Here is a 20,537-nt window from a genome sequence, read left to right as displayed (position 1 = left end):
AGATGTCCAGGAGATGTCAGAATTCCAGGAAAACATCTTCTTCTCACCTGAGTTTGACTTTCTTTCATGTGTTTTTAAATACAGTGGTACCTCGCCATATCGTGGTTCATCTTCTGAGGTTTCGCTGATTTTTTTTTTTTTTGTATGCAGCATTGCATATTTAAGTTTATGTAAATCCTGTTTCAACCATTCTGTGTCCAAATTTTACTGTAGGAATCAGCCCACTGCTTTGTTTCTTGATTGGGTCGAAAGTGGCACATTGGTGTGTAAGAAAAGTCAGAAAAAAGGAGCGTCAGCAACTTCCCATAACCGTGTTCTTCACTCTGAAAAAGACAGCAACAACCGGGCCTTGTGTGAAAAATGGCGTTGCAGACGAGGGTGGGACGCAGCGCTGGCAGAGAAGCTGTAATTTATTTTACAGGGTGAGTAATTATTAGGAAATTCACGTTGTTAATTATATGTAGGTTTTTCAGAGTGTATAACGTGTGTGAGAATGTTGAAAATGTTCATTATAGTTTAGGAAAGGTCTACATTAGTTTAGGAAAGGTCTATAAACACTCGAGGAGGGATAATTAGGCCTTAACATGCATCTGAAATGTGAAAAATGAATAAGGCCGTCATTTTGTGGACTGTATTTGTATTTTGTAGAGCCTGGAGCCGAGTCTTATCATTAGAGATTTCTTCTTTTGAAGCCATGCTGCTGTGATGGATGCAGGATGTGGTTCAGCATCGTCTTGCTGAAATCTGCAAGGCCTTCCCTGAAAGAGACGTTGTCTGGATGGGAGCAGATGTTGCTCTAAAACCTCCATGTACTTTTCAGCATTGATGGAGCTTCACAGATGTGGAAGCTGCCCACGCCATAGACACTAATGCAGCCCCATCCCATCAGAGATGCAGGCTGTTCACATCTGGCTTCTTATTTGCATGACAGAGCTGTAACCTGTATTTGTGGATTTCAGGGGGAACTGTGTTCTCAGACAGGTTTCTGGAAGTCTTCCTGAGTCTTTGCAGTGGTTTCCAGTAGAGAACCATGTCTGCTTTTAATGCAGCGCTGCATGAGGGCTAGGGCTGGGCATCATGTCGAATTTTGATTCAGATTTCAGCTCTGAATGATCACAAAAACAGTGATATTTTTATTTACCTATTTATTTTGCCACATTACACTCTACTATTTTGTTATGTGAAAAGGAAGGATTTAAAAGCATGATATGTCCACTTTAATGTTAGCAGCTAACTAGCCAATTAGCTTACTGAGACGACCGTACCGCTTCATCAGAAACTGCATCAGCCACAACATGCTTTCTTTTAAGATGCTCGTTCATCGCCATCGTACTGCCGTGGAAGGCAAGTTTTACCTTGTAGATTTAGCATAGCACATGCTTCAGCTGAATTTTTGTAAAATGCTCCCAAACTCGAGTTCTTTTGCCGGCTCACCATGATATTGTTTTTGGGGCATATCTTTTCCAGTGATGTCACGGCTGATGTGGTGATGGACAGACTGGCAGATGAGGTTAGACAGGAATCCCCATGGACTATGATGTTTGCAGATGACATTGTGATCTGTGGTGAGAGCAGGTGGAGGAAAAGCTGGAGAGGTGGAGGTATGCCCTGGAAGGGAGAGGAATGAAGGTTAGCCGAAGACAGAAAACATGTGTGTGACTGAGAGGGAACCGAGTGGAACAGTGAAGTTAAAGGGAGTAGAGATAAAAAAAGGTGGATGATTTTAAGTGCTTAGGATCAACAGTTCATAGCAATGGAGAGTGTGGAAAAGAGGTGAAGAAGCGAGTACAAGCAGGTTGGAACAGGTGGAGGAAAGTGTCAGGTGTGAGTGATAAGAGTATCACCTAGAATGAAAGGAAAGGTGTACAAATCTGTGGTGAGGCCAGCGATGCTATATGGTTTAGAAACAGTAGCACTAAAGAAAAGACAGGACGCAGAGCTGGAGGTTGCAGAAACTAAAATGTTGAGGTTCTCTTTAGGAGTGATGAGGATGGATAGGATCAGGAATGAGTCCATCAGAGGGACAGCACATATTAGATGTTTTGGAGAAAAAGCCAGAGAGACCAGACTGAGATGGTTTGGACATGTGCTGAGGAGGGATGGTGAATATATCGGTAGAAGGATGCTGAGGTTGGAATTGCCAGGCAGGAGGTCTAGAGGAAGACCAGAGGAGCTTTATGGATGTTGTGGGGGAAGACATGAAGGTAGTTGGTGTGAGAGAAGAGGAAGCAGAGGATAGGGAAAGATGGAAAAAGATGATTCGCTGTGGCGACCCCTAAAGGAAAAGAAGAAGTTACGGCTTAAAATGGATCCAATATTCTTTGTAGGTTTTCTTAACATCAACACGTCATCTGAGATCTGAACCTTAAGAAGATTTAGAGCGACTCCCCTCAATAAAACAGTCTTTATTAACTTCATCAGGACATTTCTCAACGTTTCAGTCATTAATGGAAAATTGGTCCGTGATGAGGATGAAGACGTGACTTCACAGCTGAGTGTAGCTGTCACATGATGTTTAATTTAAACACCTCGTCTAATTAAAGCGCTGAACCTCGTCACAGAGACAAGTTTGAGACATTGAGGAGGAAACTTTCTCCCAGTTACTCTGTCCTCTCTGACCTGCAGCTTCCTCCCTCTCACGGCTGTGGGAGGGAGGATAAGTGAGTGTGGGAAATGAAACACAACATAAATCAGTTGTAAACATACGTAGAGCAGCATCACGGAGACGGATGACCAGCATAACCCAAGTATAGTCACATAGCTGATTACATCACGTACTATAAAAGCAGACTGACAGAAGATATGCAACACCTTGGTGCAAATATTGAGTAACCTTCATTAGAAAATGCTCTGCTCCGTCCCTGCTTGTAGACACATTTCCAGTTCAGCCTTGTTATCCAGCTGAACAGCATCACCCTGCTTTATTACCTAACTTACTTTACCTGTAACACAGGATTAATGGAGGACGTAAGAGCTATAACTGGCCGTCAGACTGAAGGGGACTAAGAAAGAAAGCACCACATTCAGTCAGAACCACAAAACTACTTTAGAAACCAAAACAAATTTTGCTGTGTGATTCATTTTCTCAGAAATTATCGTGATAAACGATAATATTGCGCAAAGCAATAACATTGCCATTTTGAGACCATTTTCAACAAATATAATGACAATGCCATAATAATGCAAGTACGTCCTTTCAAAGATCAATAAACTTTAATTTCTAAAGAACATTTACACTGGAACTGGAAGAAATTTTAAATAAAACAAAAACAATAATAGAACGGACTCTGTCTCATTAACGACGAATGAAAACCAAACAACCAAAAACAGTAACTATGACTGAAAATAAAGTCTCTGTTCTGTAAACAAAATTGATCTTCAAAAAATATATTTAAAAATTAAACGTGGGGCTCAGACAGGGACACCGGTAAAACTGCCAGTTAGTACCATTTTATTGAAAAAAAAAAGAAAAAAAGTGGTTCACCACGGCCTCGTGCTGCAACATGCTGCTGTCGAGAGAGATCACACCGCAAGAAACGAGAGCGTTCAGTCGAGGTCCTCCATAGTGAAACCTGCCATACGCAGCCTAATTAAATGACTTACTGCTTGTTCCAACAGGCCTAAACACTGTTTACATGAGCAAAGTTTTAATGGGGAGGCTCCACCTTCTACTACAGTTTAGATACCTGCAAATACCCTCGCTGGCCACTTAGGGTCCACCTTCTAGTACCAAGTTGGACACCTTTTTCCTCCAGAGCTGCCTTAATTCTTGGTGTGCTAGATTGAACACTATTGAAAACATTCCTCAGACTTTTCCTCCATATTGTCATGACAGCATCACACAGTTGCTGCAGATTTGTCGAAGCAGCAACGTTTCTCCATCTTCTATTGTCCAGTGTTGGTGAGTGTGTGTGAACTGTAGCCTCAGTTTCCTGTTCTTAGCTGGCAGGAGGCACCCGGTGTGTCTTCTGCTGGGATGATTCGGAATCAGTGTACAAATCTTAAAATATTTTTTTCTTGTTTTTTCTTGGCTTGTTTTGTGATGTGCAAATAACAGACATGATGGCTGAGTGTGATGTCCAGCCAATACCTCTGCATTAAAAGCTAGCATGTGGAAATGCTTCAGCTTCTGTGGGGGACTTCGTTTGCCCTGAAAGTCTGTCTGCACTAACCAGCAGATGAGCCAGTTTTCTTCTTTGGTTTTCACATCAAACGTTGTCTCTCAGAAAGAAGTCGTAGTCCGGTAGTAACCGGAAACAAAAGCTGCATCAGTAATACCATGTCACGTTCAGACTCACTTAAATCCCCTTTCTTCCTCATTCTGATGCTCAGTTTGAACTTCAGGAAGTCATCTTCACCGTGTCTACATGACCACAGGCCCGAGTTCTGACTCGGTCTCATACCCGCAGTTTAACATTTACAACGTAAACTAAAGATCTTCATAGTTTGTTTTTATTTACCAGCCAGATGATGAATTTTAAAAACAGCTGTCAACTCGATGTCTGGCTGCTTGGTTTCAGTCCCCCTCCCAGCACACACACCAGAGCACAGCTGAGTGTTGGCGTGCTGCTTTGCTGCTAAATTTGTTGCCTGCGGCGCTGAACTTATCAGATTCAACTGATTAGTTGAGTTAGACACACCCAGACCACAGTAACACACACACATGCCTGCACTGTAAGAACAAACAAGAACGGATGAAATCAGAATGACATCATCTGTATGTTTAGGTGTGTGTGTTTTCCCTGTGAACTTCACTCCTTTCCACCTCCTACACCAGACCAAGAAAACCACACTCATACTTTCCTCCTGCAGCCTCCATGTTGACCCTTCGCTTCCGATTGACAGCATATCTTCACAAAGCTCCTCGTGTGTTTTCATGCTACTTCCTCCGTCAGTGGTTCACTAGGTTAACGTGTTTCTGAGCTCTGATGTGGCACACTTAGTAGTGCTGCGCAATACTTTTAGTCTCAGTCCAGAGGTGGGCTTGGGTCTGGAGGACCCAGGTTCAAGTCCCTAGTCTGGGATCCACGCACTGCTTCTGGTGTAACTTAGACGGGTTAAAAGCGGAGAATCTCCCAACTGGCATTAATAAAAGTAAAACTAAGTAAAAACCAAGTAAAGACAGGGCCAGTATTGCTGATACCAGCACTGATACTTTCTAATAACTAGGGTGAGGTGCGTCACCATGTAGCTAAACCTGAATGACTTTTACCTTTTAAGTGTTTTTTTTCTTTTATTAATTAGTCAAAACCCAGGATAGAATTTGGCCAAAATTTATATATAAATAAAAGAATACCAAAACTCTGATATCAGATTAGTATTGGATATTTTCTGACACTAAACCAGTTTACAGGATCATTATTGTGATTTATGGTCATTACTGTGTCAGGCTGTAGTAAACCACACACTTCTTAACAAGAGAGCAACTGATGAACAAAATTAATCCAAATGAAATGTTTTGCAAAATAAATAATAAGAAAAACGACACTGTTAAAAAGACACTTTGATATAACACTGTAAATATGAGCTGGTCCAAATGTCCCTGTTTAAGATAAGACTGGGAGGAGTACACCAACCAGACTTATCAGTACAATCCAGTCTGCAGACTTTCTCCTCTTTAAATCAGCTCTAAAAAGACATTTGCTGCCTCTCTGCAGATTACATTATTACAGCTCAGCTGCCAAAGATACCCCAAACATAGACTTTAATGGTTCCATTACACCTTGATCTTCATAATCAGGTAATCATAAAACACTGGTACAGATAATAATCTTTGAGATAAAAACAGACTAACAGAGCCGGAGAGACACGGTCAGCAGCGATGCTCGAGGAGGCTGTGGTGTTTAAACTATGCAACCTTGATCCAAGGCAGGATGGATCCATGTTTTCATGATGTTTCCAGCAGATTCTGAGCCTAGCATCTGAATGTGGAGCTGAAATGGAGACTCATCAGACCAGCAACGTTTCTCCATCTTCTATTGTCCAGTGTTGGTGAGTGTGTGTGAATCGTAGCCTCAGTTTCCTGTTCTTAGCTGACAGGAGGCACCCGGTGTGTCTTCTGCTGCTGGAGCCCATCGGCTTCCAGGTTGGACATGTTGTGTATTCAGAGATTCTGTTCTGCAGACCTTGGTTGGCACTAGTGCTGATTGGACTTCCTGTCTCCATCCACTCTACCCATTCTCCACCTACAGCCGTGTGGTTGGATGTTAGATATGTGCTAACAGGTGGACCTGATAAAGAAAATCATTTGCATCCCAGACAACACGTTATGCAACATGTGGAGATGGAGACTGTTAGGGAAACAAATTGAATTGTTCTGTCTGCCTTTACATTCATATGTAGCAGTGATGGATTAACAGGAGTCAGAGAGACAATCTTTATTCTTTTATTAGATTCTGATTCTTATCTATTTTCATAGAGGATTTCTTGATTCATTTCAAAACCACACTAATTTCAGTATCTGTCATGGGTTGATTCAAGAGTGTGTTTGGAAAGAGAGGCAAAACAAAAGGAAATGAAACCAGAAAATACCCTAATGAATCATAATAATACCAGCTATTATATATACCACATTCACATTCATTATTAAACACTGGACAGTACCATACAATAAACTATTCTAATGAATTACTCCGGTTATATATAAAATCACCTTTACATGTCTCTAATGGAGCTATGCAGTTATAATAACAAAAGAAACATTTTAAAGTAATAATAACTATCAAAAACAATATATAATGTTTAATTACAGTTCAGTGGATGATGATTCGCTGTTTGCTGATGTCATATCGTTACTACTTTTAATTTAGGAGCCAACAATTGATTTTATATATATATATATATTAGGGCTGGGCGATTAATCGATAAAATCGATAAATCGAATTTTCCATTTCTGGAGATTATTTTTTTTTTGAAAATCTGGATTTTTTTCCATAGTTAGTTAGCAGCAGACTTAGCCCTCCCTCCACACCAGAACGGTGTTTGTGTGACAGATTTTGATTAAAGTAACCCTTCACTCACTCCTGGGATTTAGCTGTGCGTATAACTGCGGTGAGAAATGCTGCTCTCTATGAGATGCAGAAATCAACTTAACCCACAAACCCTAGTTAAGAGACAACCTTCATCAGGGGAATTATTCCTGCAGTGGATCCTGTATGATAAGGATCCAGATGAAAGGAGATCAATGGATGCAATGTGTCGCATATTTCAATGTAAGATATGAAGTCGTTTATATGGTGGAAGAACTATGACATTATATGCTTTATTTTTGCTAGCATTCATCTATATAAACAAATGAACGTTTTTAATAAGTTTATTTATGTTTTGTAAAAGAAAAGGAAAAAAAATCGATTAAAATCGGAAATCGGATTTGGTTATAAAAAATCGGAGATTTTATTTTTAGGCCATATCGCCCAGCCCTAATATATATATATATATATATATATATATATATATATATATATATATCACATGTTAATTTAACCCTCCACTAGACCTCCTAGATCTCCTCTAGAGCTCTTCTACCATCACCAGCGTCTCAGGAGCGGTGGTGTGTAGCTCTGCGGGGTAAAATGTGATGGATAGCTGCCCTGTAGCTGATGTATGGAAGTTTTTCAGGCATTTCTATCCCGTCCAGGAGGTTTACAATCCAGCCACTAAATGTAGTTTTATATAGAGACTCTATCTGGTAAATCCACAATGATCCATGATAACAGCATTATTATTATGTGTGTCTAAAAAGATGCACGTATGTGTTAGTCCTGCTTTAACCTTGTGGTACGGCTGGTCTGTTGTGTTACTCTGCCAGACATGTAGACATGTCTGTGTGTGTTGAAAGAAGTTTTCGACAGTAAGAAATGAAATCTTTGACTGTTGCTTAGTCAGGCCATATGTTTGTGTGCAGAGGATAGATAGAATTGTGTGTGTGTGTGTGTGTGTGTGTTTGGGAGCGGGTGTTAAAGCTTTGTGCGCATGCTAGAAGAGAATATCTGAAAAGCCTCTCACATGATCTGAGAGCAGGACGGCGGTGTTTACTGAACCACTCGTTTCTGAGTTCACGTTTCTTTAGAATCTGGATCTGATCGATCTCAGCAGGTCTGTTGATGTGCAGAAAGTCCTTATGATGCACGTTAAAAGCATTACAGTCATAAATCTTTCCATCATGTTAAACATGTCAGCTGGAATCTCTGATCAGATCGATTTAATCGGATCAGAAAGATTAAATATTTCTGTAAACGTAGCTAATGTCTCATTCTGGTTTAATTAATTAGTCAAACCAATCACATCATGATGAAACCAACAACAAGCGTGGCTCAGGAGGAGGGATTTAAACATAAGCTGTGCTTGTAGCTGTGTGAGGGGATTTAAGCCAGTATGAGTGTGTCCTTCTGTACAGTGGCTTACAAAACTGTTCGACTCAGTGGTCTAAAGAGAAAAAAAAAAGGTGGTATTAAACTATAAACTGCAGATCAGAACAACATGTGCTTCGAACAAAAACAAAGTTAAACAACATCCGTGTTGCTGCTTATGTTTCTTTATAATGGTTCCGTGTTGGAGTGGAAAACTATGGCAGGGGAAGAGTTATTCCATCCAAACAAAAAGATTAGGTCATCCATGTCCCAGTTCTTTGGTTAGAAAAAGAGGTATCCTTGTGGAAGACTGCTCACCAGGCTGTAAAACCTGATGTCAGAAGTTGCAGAGAAAGCTGGAAAAACATCCCATATGTTTCACCACAATGTAAAGATAAATGTTCAGTATCTGAGTTAAATGATGCGAAAGTTTATCTAATATAATATTGACATTAGATGCCAAAGTGTCATTTGCAGCTTTGTGATTGTGCCTGACTCGGGTTTGACGAGGTGTGTAATAACAAGCAGCATCCGCTAAACCTGATCATGGCTGATGGTTTTGCTGTTCAAACATTCACACTCAGCGGAGGGTGGTGCCTTTTAGTCGTCAGAGTGCAATGGTCTTTAGAAGAAAGCGTATTTAATTCACTGTTCCAGTGTTATTTATGTGCCAAACAGCAGCGTTTCTGCCGCCTTTAAAATGTGAAGCCTATGTGAAAGTGCAAAAAAATTGCAGTTCCCCCATCATCCACTAGGGGCTCCAAAATATAGCAAATCCCCATAGACTCCCATGTTAAAAAGACCAACTTCACAGCAGAAACAAACATGTTTAAAAAATCTATTTTAGGAATAAAAGGTCAAGTTTACCTTCATGACAACTGTGAGGGGGGTGAATTCTTTTCTAACTCATATGTTTGGATGTTGTTTAATCTTGAAATGCTGCATAATTAGGGGCGTGGTCTTTTGATTGACAGGTATCCAGTATCCACGGAAAGAAGGGCGAGTGCAACATAGCCGTGGTTTTTAGCTCGCCTACCTCCATTAGCTGGTTAGCAACCATTGCTCGGGGTTAGCTCGGTTAGCTTTTACCTACAGGCAGCTCGGAGTTTGATGGGTGTCGATCATCCACCCCCACGTTCACAGTCCCCCTCTCAGCTCCACCTCTTTGCCCAGTTTTGGATTTTCCAGGACTAAGGACACGCTTGACGCTACCAAGATGGCAATGGTGGGAACGCCCAACGATCTTCACTTTTGCTTTTCAGAAACCTACAGGTGACGTCATGAAGGCTCCGCCCATCTTTTATATACCGTCTATGGTTTCTAACCTAGACAGATGCTGTTTTCTACTCGGATTGAAAAGAAATGTTCAAAACTATTTTTATAACATAAAACCGAATGGGTTTTGATGCCCCAAGTAAGCAGAATAATGTTCTACCAGTCTGATTTCCGCCTCTCACTTCAATCCCAGGTCGGTCCAGGATACAGTTCAGGGCTCCAGACTGCGACCAAATGGTCGCATTTTGCGACTAAAATGCAAGACAGTGCGAGTGAATGTTTCATCTAATCGTGCAATGGCGACCAAAACATTTGCCGGTCTTTTTCCTGTAGTAGTTATAAGTGAATTTATTTAGTCGCTAACAAACGTCTGCTCCCCTCTTCAGCCTAGTAGTTCACAGTAATGACTCAGACTAGTGATGTGTCGGTCACGAACGATTCGTTCAGTATGAACTAATCCTTTATATGACTCGGGAGTAACGGGTCCTCTCAGTGAGCGATTCGTTCATTTTCATGCGGTACCTCTTCTCGCCACATGGCAGGCAGCTGCATAAACTCAGTCAGTAGGTCAGGACAGGAAACAGAAATGATTCGTTCAGGACTTGCTCAGGTCCGTCCTCAGGTCCTCGTTCTGTTGTCACGTGACAGCCAGGCTGCTCAGGCTGTGTGGCGAGCAGCAAGTCGGGCTGCACGGTCTCGTTCTCGTTCTCGGTCTCGTTCATCATTCAGGCTGTTTGGCGAGCAGTTTGTTCGCTCTCGGATTGGTCTCTCTAGTGCTTCTCTCGGTCTTCCTTCGTTCGTTCACAGCTCAAGCTGTATCAAGCTCAGCAGTACGTTCGCTCTCGGCTCGGTCTCTTGTTCATTTGTCACGTGATAGCTACCGAGTCACTGTTGCGCCGTTAAACAATGGCAGGGAGGATGTAGGACACAAATCACTTTATTGTGGTGTGTATTTGCTTCCCTACATTTTCACATGGTTTGAATTGCTTGTGGCATTACCAGTAGTTTTGTTGCCTTCAGTATTTACTGCTTGAGAATCGCGGACTTTTTTACAACGCCACCTGCTGTAAAAATGAACGACATGATTCGTTCAAGATTCGTTCACTTTACTGTTCGAGAGTAAAAGACCTGGGTTAGTGAAAAGAGTCGAACTTCGCATCACTAACTCAGACTAACTTCAATACAAGAAAAGGAGACGAACACCAACGAAGATGACGACAGCCAATGTGTGTGTGAGCGGGGACAAGCGAGCACTGTGATTGGCTTATGTGTGAAAAGAGGCGGGTCTTGGGGAAATTTATTATTCCTCAGTGTTGCCAACTTAGCGACTTTGTCGCTATATTTAGCGAGTTTTTTAGACCCCTCTAGCGGCTTTTTTTTTTAAAGCAACTAGTGACAAATCTAGCGACTTTTTTTGGTATTATTGGAGACTTTTGCAGACTGATGTGAATGAAGGGAGTTTATCTTCCCAATGAGGAGCGGTGCTGTGCAGACCCTCTCATACGAGGCTTGATCTTCTCGCAGCAGCTGCATTCAGACGACGTTCAGCTCTGTTTCATGACCAGGCTGAAAATGAAACGTACAAAGCTGCTGCTGGAGGATCCTGCTGGTTTACCGTCACAGTAACGTCTGTTAATGAAGAGTGTGGACAAAAATACTTAAAGTTGAAAGTGGTGTGATGTTTCAGACTCATAATTAAAAAACAAAATACACTTAAAAAACTAAACTGAAAAATAAAGAAAATATTGACAGAATTATTTTATTTTATTTATTTATTATGCTGTTCTAAACATTTTAGGTTGTCTTTTATCCATTTTTGCCTTTCCCACGACATCCCTCTATGGCAGCATCCATTACAACTATATGTACCAGGCTGACAAGTGGAGCAGTCATACCATGCCCTGTGGCGGAAGATGGGGACCGCTTCAACTACAAAGTGAAAATCAAATCTGATTTGATTTGACAAGTTCTATGTCTGCTTGTTTTGTGTTAGTGCAGCCAGTAAGATTTTTTTTATGTTATGTCAGCTGCTGCACAATAAAATGTGAATTGTAAATATTGTCATTTCTGAATTTATTGTTCAAGTTTTTATCACTAACACAGTGAAAATGAGAGGAAATGTGAATATTTGCTTTACAAGGTGATTTCAGTGTGCGCCCGACATTTTCTGCTCCTAAAAGTGTAAGTTAGGGGCCGCTGTGCTCCTTGTAGGAAAAGTTATTCTGGAGCCCTGCAGTTTAAACCACTGCCGGCCACCAGCCAGCCAGAGGTGATTTTACACGTTTCTAATGCACATTAACCGATCTGCCTCTGATCAGTGGAAGTAGTCCTGCATGTAGGGAGGAAACTGCTGTCAGCTCATCCATCATCAGGATGCTTGTGGATGAATCAGGAGACAGCAGGAAACATTAAAGTTTTCCTTTTAGTTTTCCTGGAGTTTCATCTTCAGGATTTATGCTCACTTAGTGGAAAATGTCAGAAAAGAAGCGTTATAAGAAAGTTATAATCTAGCTGCAAATTTCTGAGTCATGTAAAGCTTTTCACAAATGATGGTGGGATGAAAGCAGATGTTTTGGGGAGGGAGAGAAGAAACCGATGGAAAGTAGTGAGGGTGGTTTAGATGAGAAGATTACAGCTGTTTAGACTTCCTGGATAATCTGACGTTTGCTTTGTAGCGCTGCCACCGATGGTGCAGTTGATCAGTCGCTCTGCACACACACGAGAAGAAATGTTTGCTTTGTGTTTGATTCTTCTGTAAGTTCCCGTCCAGACAGGTGATGTTTGTTTGCTTTAATTATTAGCCACAAGACAAGGTTTGGATTCTGAATGCATCAGATGTCGACACAATACTGGACGGCTAATTAGCAGATCCTTCATTCAGTAATGGGACCCTTTTATTCCCTGAAACATCCATCTTCTTTTTTTTCTTTTTCCTCTCCTCCCTTCTCCACTAGATCTCACCATTTTTAGCCAAACAAAACAAAAATCCAACCAGGCACCAATGGCTGTAAATGGAGAGCTTTCCTTACACGAGAACGTTCCATCCCAGCATGCAACACTTCATGATTAACGGGAAACCTAATCTTCTTAATTCAGACTCTTTTTCTTTTTAAACACAAGTAAAAGAAAACTGAAGCACAAGTAGAGACACGAGAAATAAACATAATTTCTGTGAGAAAGATTAAAAAGAAATGAATAAAAGTCGATATGAGGGAGTGAAAACCTCCAACATCATTGTTTTTCATGTTATTTTGGGACTAGTGTCCTGACATGGTGTTTGTTCTGGTTTATTTTAAGCAGCAGCTATTATTAGTTTCTGAGCTGCACATGACTCAGAAGAAATAACATGACAAATCCCTAAAATACACAGGCCCACGGCTCAGTCTAATACCTGATCAACTAACAGAAATGACATCATACTACGTTACTGACCCTCATCATAATGTGATTGTTAGTGATTTATTACAGTATTTAGCTGAGTGTTGGGGACATTTGGAAAATCAGGTCTCTAAATGTTTCTGAGGACAAAGTCCTTCAGCAGAATGCTGAACTCCTTCCTGCTTCCTCTAGTTACTCGAGCCAGAAGGAGTCTTATTTTTTCCAGATTCTGTTTTTCCTTTTGCTTTCTGTCTCCTGAATTCTTTATTATAATCTCGAACTGTTGTGTGTCTGTGGAGATGGAAACTCTTTTATTATTTTAGCTCTAGAGAACTTAAAGTCTATGTTCGCACTCGGATTGTCATGATTCCAGATTTTACGACTACTGTCAAAGAAATAAGGGTTTAGATTATTATGTGTTAATTATTACCCAATATTATAAATATGTAAAATTACACAGACCGTCCTTGTAGGGCTTTACATTTTAATTACAGCTGTTCAAAGTAACACCAAACACCCTTTTATCCTCCTAATTTATGAGGACCGCGGCTGTTTTCCAGCCTTCCATCTAGAGGTGGATGCAGGATGTGTACATATAACCTGAAAACTGCAGGTTGAGCTGGTCTGTCGTCATGGTTCAGACATGAGCTTAAATGGAAAGTGGTCATGGTGAGGAATCTTTACAATGAATTAATTGTGGTGTTTAATAGTGGGATTAATCGTGGAATCAAGTAATCGTGACGTCCCTAGTTCATACTTCAGGTCTAAATGCTCAGAACTTTTTTTTTTTTTACATTATTTAAAAGGGACCTCCATCACACGATTTCAGAGGTGCATGCAGATCAGATTATTAAAGTAATCTGAATACTTCCAGATATCTGATTTTGGGTTCTATGTAAATGGGCTCAGTGTTCAAGAAAATAGTACAAATCTCTTCTTTTCTGCTTTGACATGCTCAGAAATGGAGGAGGAGTCTGCTTCCGGAGTTTTCCACTCTTCATCTATATGCATGGTGTGTTTACTGACAGCACCCCAAAAGGAAAATATCAGAGGTTGTTTTGACTGATCATTTATGAATAATGAGACGTTTAAAGGTCACTTATCCTCAGGATATTGGTCAGCATGAAGGTCAAGATGTCTTCATGTGAAAACAAATACTTCCCATCATCATCCTCATCCTCAGCAGCAAGGGAATTATAACGCTGGAGTTTTCCGTTCCCACAGAAGGAGAAGTTTCCACTTCATCCCAGAGACATGAAGCCGGCTGGTTCTCATGGAAATGGGATGCTGCTCAGACTGTTGTTATGAGTCTGCAGATCCTGGGCTCAGATACTGAGATGGATTTAGACGGACTGGGAATGACTGGCAGCAGATGGATATTTATGATGTTCCTGACTGGAACCTCAGAGCTGAGAAAATCATTGTTTACAGTGATAAAGCCTCCCTGTTAAGTGTCAGTCTCACTCCTGCTGAGGAACTTGATGATGATAATCACGCTGGCCGGTGTGTTTATGGTCTGCCAGCGGGACCATGGGCCCTAACTGGGAGCTAACCGCTGTCATTACTGTAGCTCTAACTGTGCAGGATTCAGCACTTTCAGGTATGAAACACTGACACTGGGTTTTATATTTGAGCAGACTTTTAAAGGTTGGAGGCTGAAGTGTATCTGCTACCACTGTAACCATCATCATCATCATCATCCATCAGGGGCATCAGCCAGTGACCTCTTTCCATTCCCACACCATGGAAACTTTCCACAGCATCCCAGAATTCTGTTCAATGTCATTCCCATGGATGGAATGCTGAGAATATTCCCACATAGCATCATCTGAGTGTTGCTGGTGCTCATGGCATATTTCAGGGATTTTTATCGGTTTCTGCTTGGACTGTATAAACCCAAACAGCTGTTCATTTTCATCCATAAATTAATAATCATAGAAAGTTTGTCACGCTGAACGTTGCAGCCCGGCGGCTCCTTGCTCCTGGCTTTCAGTCAGAAATCCTCTCTGCATGGAAGAAAGGTGGCAGGAAACCAAGCATTGATCCTAAATTAACCAGTGATACCAAGAAGATCTGCTAAAGTTCTGCAGTGCGTCTTTAAATCCAGCGGTCTTGGGTTGAGCATATTTCTGTGGGCTCTTTTCAGTTGGATTACCCACAATGCCCTTTGCTTTGTAGTCCAATCCCTGTATTTGGTTCACTTGAAATGAAGCAAGACCGACGTTTGTAGGTGGTCTAGAGTTCACTTCTTTGATCTGGATCAGAGTTTGTTTTGCACATTCACGTCTCCACAAACAAACAGAGAAAATCCAGCTAATTTCACACTTCAAGCAAACCACACAAACAAGGTGTGAAAGCAGAGACTCAGGACAAAGATGTCCGTCTCATCTCATGCATTAGCCGGCAGCTAAAGAGCAGCAAACCAACACTTCACAAAACCTTAAAGTTCGTCTCAACTTTGCTGTTTTCTGGTCAAGTTCCAGTTAAAAAAGAACTTCAGCGAATGTGTTCTGCTGTGACTCTGCTTTAGTTGGAAATTAATCGTGAAGGAACCGGTTGTTTAGAAAAAGATGAACTGGGTTTTACAGTGAAGTGTGCGCCGTGTTGTCCCTTTATTCTCTGGACTGTGTTTGGTTGATAAGAGGTGTCAATCATGAAAACCCACTAATAGGTTGCTGACATATTTATTTTTATCCATGAAATATAATCAGTTTAACAGTCTGGTATTTGAGAAAAATGTTAAAAGGCACATTTGGCCACATTTTGGTGTTTAAAACATCTGTACAACTGCTCAGGTTCACTTTTTTAGCTTCTACTTACTCATCAGACATTGCTTTACTACTTACTACATAAATTGGACTACTGTTATTATAATTCAAATGTTATTTTTACTCAAAATATGGTGGGTTTTTTCATGCAGAGATCAAGATCCAGGTGAAGTTACTTGATTCAGACACTTCTGTAGTAATCTCACGTCTTTCTGAAGAGACCAAGATTATACATACAACCCTCATAGTTGTGAAGACTTACCTCATTTATTTTGGATATATCATTCTAGACAGAGGTAGAACAAATAGGCGCCATGATGAAGAGGTTAGAAAGATAAATTTCCTTTGCGAGTTATGGCTCAGAAAATCCAGAGCGAAATGTGTTGATTGTGTTCAGAAGAGATCTCTGGGTTGTAGAGTGACCAGCAGAGGGCAAAATGCCCCGCAAAGCCTCCAAATGATGAAAAACACGGCACAGCCCAGATGTTACAGCTGCATACAACACACACAGAGGAGCTCTCTGTAACATATTGCAGAGGTCGGCCGTGAGCAGCAGAGATAACAGCGATTTAAAGTCCATGTGCTGCGGAATCAGCAGGTCAGCCATAGAAAAACAGTAACAGATGCTGTGTGTGTGTGTGTGTGTGTGTGTGTGTGTGTGTGTGTGTGTGTGTGTGTGTGTGTGTGTGTGTGTGTGTGTGTGTGTGTGTGTGTGTGTGTGTGTGTATTCAGAGTTGTGTAACCATCGTGCTTTCCTGCAGAGGATTGTGGTTCAAATCTGCTTTGGCTGTGAGTGTATAAGTGTGTATGAAATGTCCTTTTTAAGAACGTTTATGTTGCGTATTTCTTCTGACCAGCCTGGGGATGTATTGATTTCTATCAGACTGGATGTTGGACATACTCGTCAGTTACATCTCACATGCACTGTTTACTTTTTGATTGGTTTACAAATTACAAATGAAACTTTTTTCAGAACACCACAAAAACAAAAAACAACCTAAACAATACAATAAAAATCTATTAATAAATATAAGACATTAGCATAGTTAGCTCTGTTAGCTCCTGCACAGATCCAGTCTTCTGTGTGTGGGTAGGACTTTACTCGGGGGTTACCTTTAAGGGTGCATTCACACCAGGATAGTCTGCTAGACTCGGTCTGATTGGGTGCAACATTCTTCCGGGCAGAGACTGCGTTCACACTGCACTGCTCAAACGAACCGGACCTTAAAACGTGTTCCACTCTCTGCTACTGCACCGAGACGAGACCCAACGAGGAGGACTCGCTCATCTGCTGGTGAAACTTCCGTCTCTACCACAGAACAGCTAAACATGGAGCTGCATCAGATCCTAGCCCTTTCACGTTTCTAAAGCCGCCTATCGTCTCACATGCGTTTATTTTGTTTGTGTTTACCCATGATGCTGTGCGCCGAAACCACAATGCACTTTGTTTTGTAGTCCACTTCCTGTCTTTGGTTCGCTTGAATCAGAGAGAGACCTGCGTTTGTAGGCGGACCGAGTCCACTTCTTGGATCCAAATCACTTTGCCCATTTACAGTTTCCCAAACAAAAGCTGGTTTAAATAGACCCAACAATATCTGCCACCACACAACAATAATAAATAAATCATACCTGATGTTTTCTGAGGTGGTGCATGATGTAAAAAAGTTGAGAACCACTGATCTAGATTAATAACCGTGTGTAATTAATACATTTCTAAAAAAAAAGCAGTTAATTTAGTGACATTAAGACAAAGACGAATAGTCTCTCTTGACTTTCCATACTTGTTATATGCCAGTGGCATGGTGATCGTCACTGCAGAGACAAGAATAACAAGCAGAACAAGAACAAGCAATAGTAACGGTTTCACATCCGCGTGTGTGTGTGTGTGTGTGTGTGTGTGTGTGTGTGTGTGTGTGTGTGTGTGTGTGTGTAAAATAAGTGCTGATGTCAGATTTGTTATGTAACTGTTGTGATGTCATTGAGCTGAGCTCCTTGGCCTGCTTTCATGGTGAGATCTGTTGTTTAAATCCATGAGGTCAACACAGCAACACAACCTGACCTTTGCAAAGCACACACACACACACACACACACACACACACACGCACAGATTAGGCATCAGTGACTCTACTAACCTCCCAGCATAAACAGCCTAAACAACGCTGGGAATGAGCTGCAGTGGGGGGTTGAGCATAAGGCTGTGCAGAATATCAAACATTTAAATAACTTTTCCTCATTACACTCTGCTGTTTGGTCACATGTTGTGAATGTTGCATCATCTTGACTAGAGAAGCAGAGTTTGGGCATGTAGGTGCTTTGTCACAGCGGTGAACATAATCCAAGTAAAAGCTGTACCCGATCAAAAGCAGCTGAATCTGTTGTTTGAGCGTACCAAACAACTATTTAGTGCAAACGTTGTCACGCTAACGAGCAACTTGCTGCACCACCTTAGCCGTATGAAACTAAAGCTACGCTCTCACTGCAGCAAAGTGGCTCAGATCTGATGTTTTTTGCTCATGTGTGATTGTTTTTTTTTCCTTACCTGGTAGGCAGCCTATCAACTGGATAGCGATAGATGCATTAGCTACGTAAAAGCATGACATCATAGCAGCAACACCTTCCTTGAATTATAACTAAAAATAAAGCGACACAAAAAAGGAGAATGGTGAACATGCAGCAGTTTGTGTTGTCACTTCTTGTTCTGTGGCTTTAAACAAGAGAAAAAACACCATATATTTATTGCAGTGTGTCAAGCTCCGCCCTTTTGGATTAGACCGGTAAGATTGAGACCCAGTGAAAGCCCCCCCCCCCCCCAAAAAAAAAGGTGTGTGCAGCAGGCGGCGTTCAGACACACGTACTGAGCTGCCATATTAAATGCTGCATGCTAATCTATTCTTCAGTCACTAGCCACAACCATTTAACTGTTTACTTTATTTCAGACTGTTTTCTCTACCCATAGCGGGTATTATATATATATAATATTGTACAATATAATAATTATTGTTATTTTATTTTAATTTATTCTCTTTTTATGTACAATATATTTGTTTTACAATTCCTGTGGCTCAAAATAAAGAAAGAAATCAATCAATACCTCCTCAAGTGGGTCCGTCTTCTCTGGACAAGGAAAAAACTTTACAATGCTCATCTGGATTAAAGCAGTAAACATTCGGTTAATGAAATAAAAACTAAAATCTGCCTAAAAATAGGTTTTTCCTTTTATCGTTGCAGTGTGTTTGTGCAGCAGTGATAAAAGTCCTACAGCAGCATCACCCAAAGTAAACACCTGCTGGTAAAATACATCACTGGCTGCTTGTTTTTCTTTGTTTTTTACATTAGATGATAACTTTAGTTGTAATAATCAGTTCAATATTTTATAAAATTTAGACCTAAAAGCACATCTCATCTGTGCCCCCCTTTTCCTGGTCTCCTGGCCCCCATCAGAGCTTTTCTAGACCCGCCCCTGCATAGTTGAAGTGTAAACCCTGTCTACCACCAGCAGCTACTGTGTTAGAGAAGGTCCTGCCAACAACAAGACTTTGAGGCAAATATGTGCCAATGAACCATGAACTGCTAGTTTCCTCCATCTCAGCTGATCCATAAATCCAGCAAGAGAGACGGTGCTATTAATCAATCAATCAGACTGTATTTATCAAGCACACTTCACACAATAAAACGTATCACAGAGTGCTTTACTGGATTTAAAAAGCATCAAAGAAGCATCTCTAGCGACAGAAAAAACGATCAGCTGATCACGGAACAGGACAGGGAGGAGGAGGAGGCGCAGGCAGAGGGGACCACAGCGGCCATTTTTAGAGAAAAGTGCAGGTGTTGAACCCTCTCTCCAGGAAAGTGTGTGTTTTAAAACACCATTATCCTCCACAGGGGCAACGCCCATGTGTTGTTCCATCGACTCAGATCAACCCATGCAGCCAGCCGGCTCATCTGGCCTCCAGACGCCTCCACGTCCCACCGTCATAACAGAGAAATGACGGCTGTATTGGGCTGGTCATGCCGCCCATGCGCTTAATGCGTTAAAAATTTTAACGCGATTAATTGCATGAATTAGTTACCGCTGTTAGCGCGTTGTTTTTTAGGTTGAGATTAATTCTGTGGCACTCCGCCACACTTTGGTCTGTGTGTGGGAAACAGTGGATGAGGACACTGTGGACACTAACATGCTTTTTATTCGATGTTAGCCAATCAGTCCAGTGGAAAATGAGGTTAACACCCAGTTACACATGAGGAAAGTACCATCAAATAGTGAAACTGTTTTAAAACACACTGATAGTTATTTTGGCAAAGCTTTAGTTCATTCTGCATTTAGCACACATGACATGAAATTCATGTGTGTGTTATATGAAATCTTTTATTAAGCTGACTGATGGATCATATGAATGATATATTTATGAAAAAATATATCATTTGATGATCAAGCTTGCTTACACCCAACTATACATCACACTCAGCTTTGTCCTCTTTGACTTTAGGCCTCATTTTTGAGAGAATAAGCATATTTTACTGTGTGTGTGTGTGTGTGTGTGTGTGTGTGTGTGTGATATCCCTACAGGTAGAGCTTAACTCCTCTTTAATATTTATGTGTTTTTATTTATGTGTGCAGGACTCGCAACCTCTCCGGCGGCTCTCCCAGACCTCGACATACCAAGAAGATCCACTTCATCAAAAACATGAAACAGTACGACACAAGAGGCAGCAGGTGGGACACGTGCACGAATATTGCTGCACACTTCATGCAAACTCTGCTCAGAC

General features: G+C 41.2%; 1 protein-coding gene across 1 annotated transcript in view; it reads left to right on the top strand.

Moving 5' to 3' along the window:
- cables2b (Cdk5 and Abl enzyme substrate 2b) overlaps positions 1 to 20,537 on the top strand; it is a 43,728-nt gene that overhangs the window by 3,372 nt on the left and 19,819 nt on the right. The window contains exon 2 of the mRNA XM_042005168.1: positions 20,389 to 20,484. Coding sequence (XP_041861102.1) covers positions 20,389 to 20,484 — 96 coding nt within the window. The remainder of the gene's footprint in view (positions 1 to 20,388; positions 20,485 to 20,537) is intronic.

The sequence above is a fragment of the Melanotaenia boesemani genome, chromosome 13 (assembly GCF_017639745.1).
Source record: "Melanotaenia boesemani isolate fMelBoe1 chromosome 13, fMelBoe1.pri, whole genome shotgun sequence".
In the NCBI taxonomy this organism is placed as follows: Eukaryota; Metazoa; Chordata; class Actinopteri; order Atheriniformes; family Melanotaeniidae; genus Melanotaenia; species Melanotaenia boesemani.
This window is presented reverse-complemented; position numbering and strand designations above follow the sequence as displayed.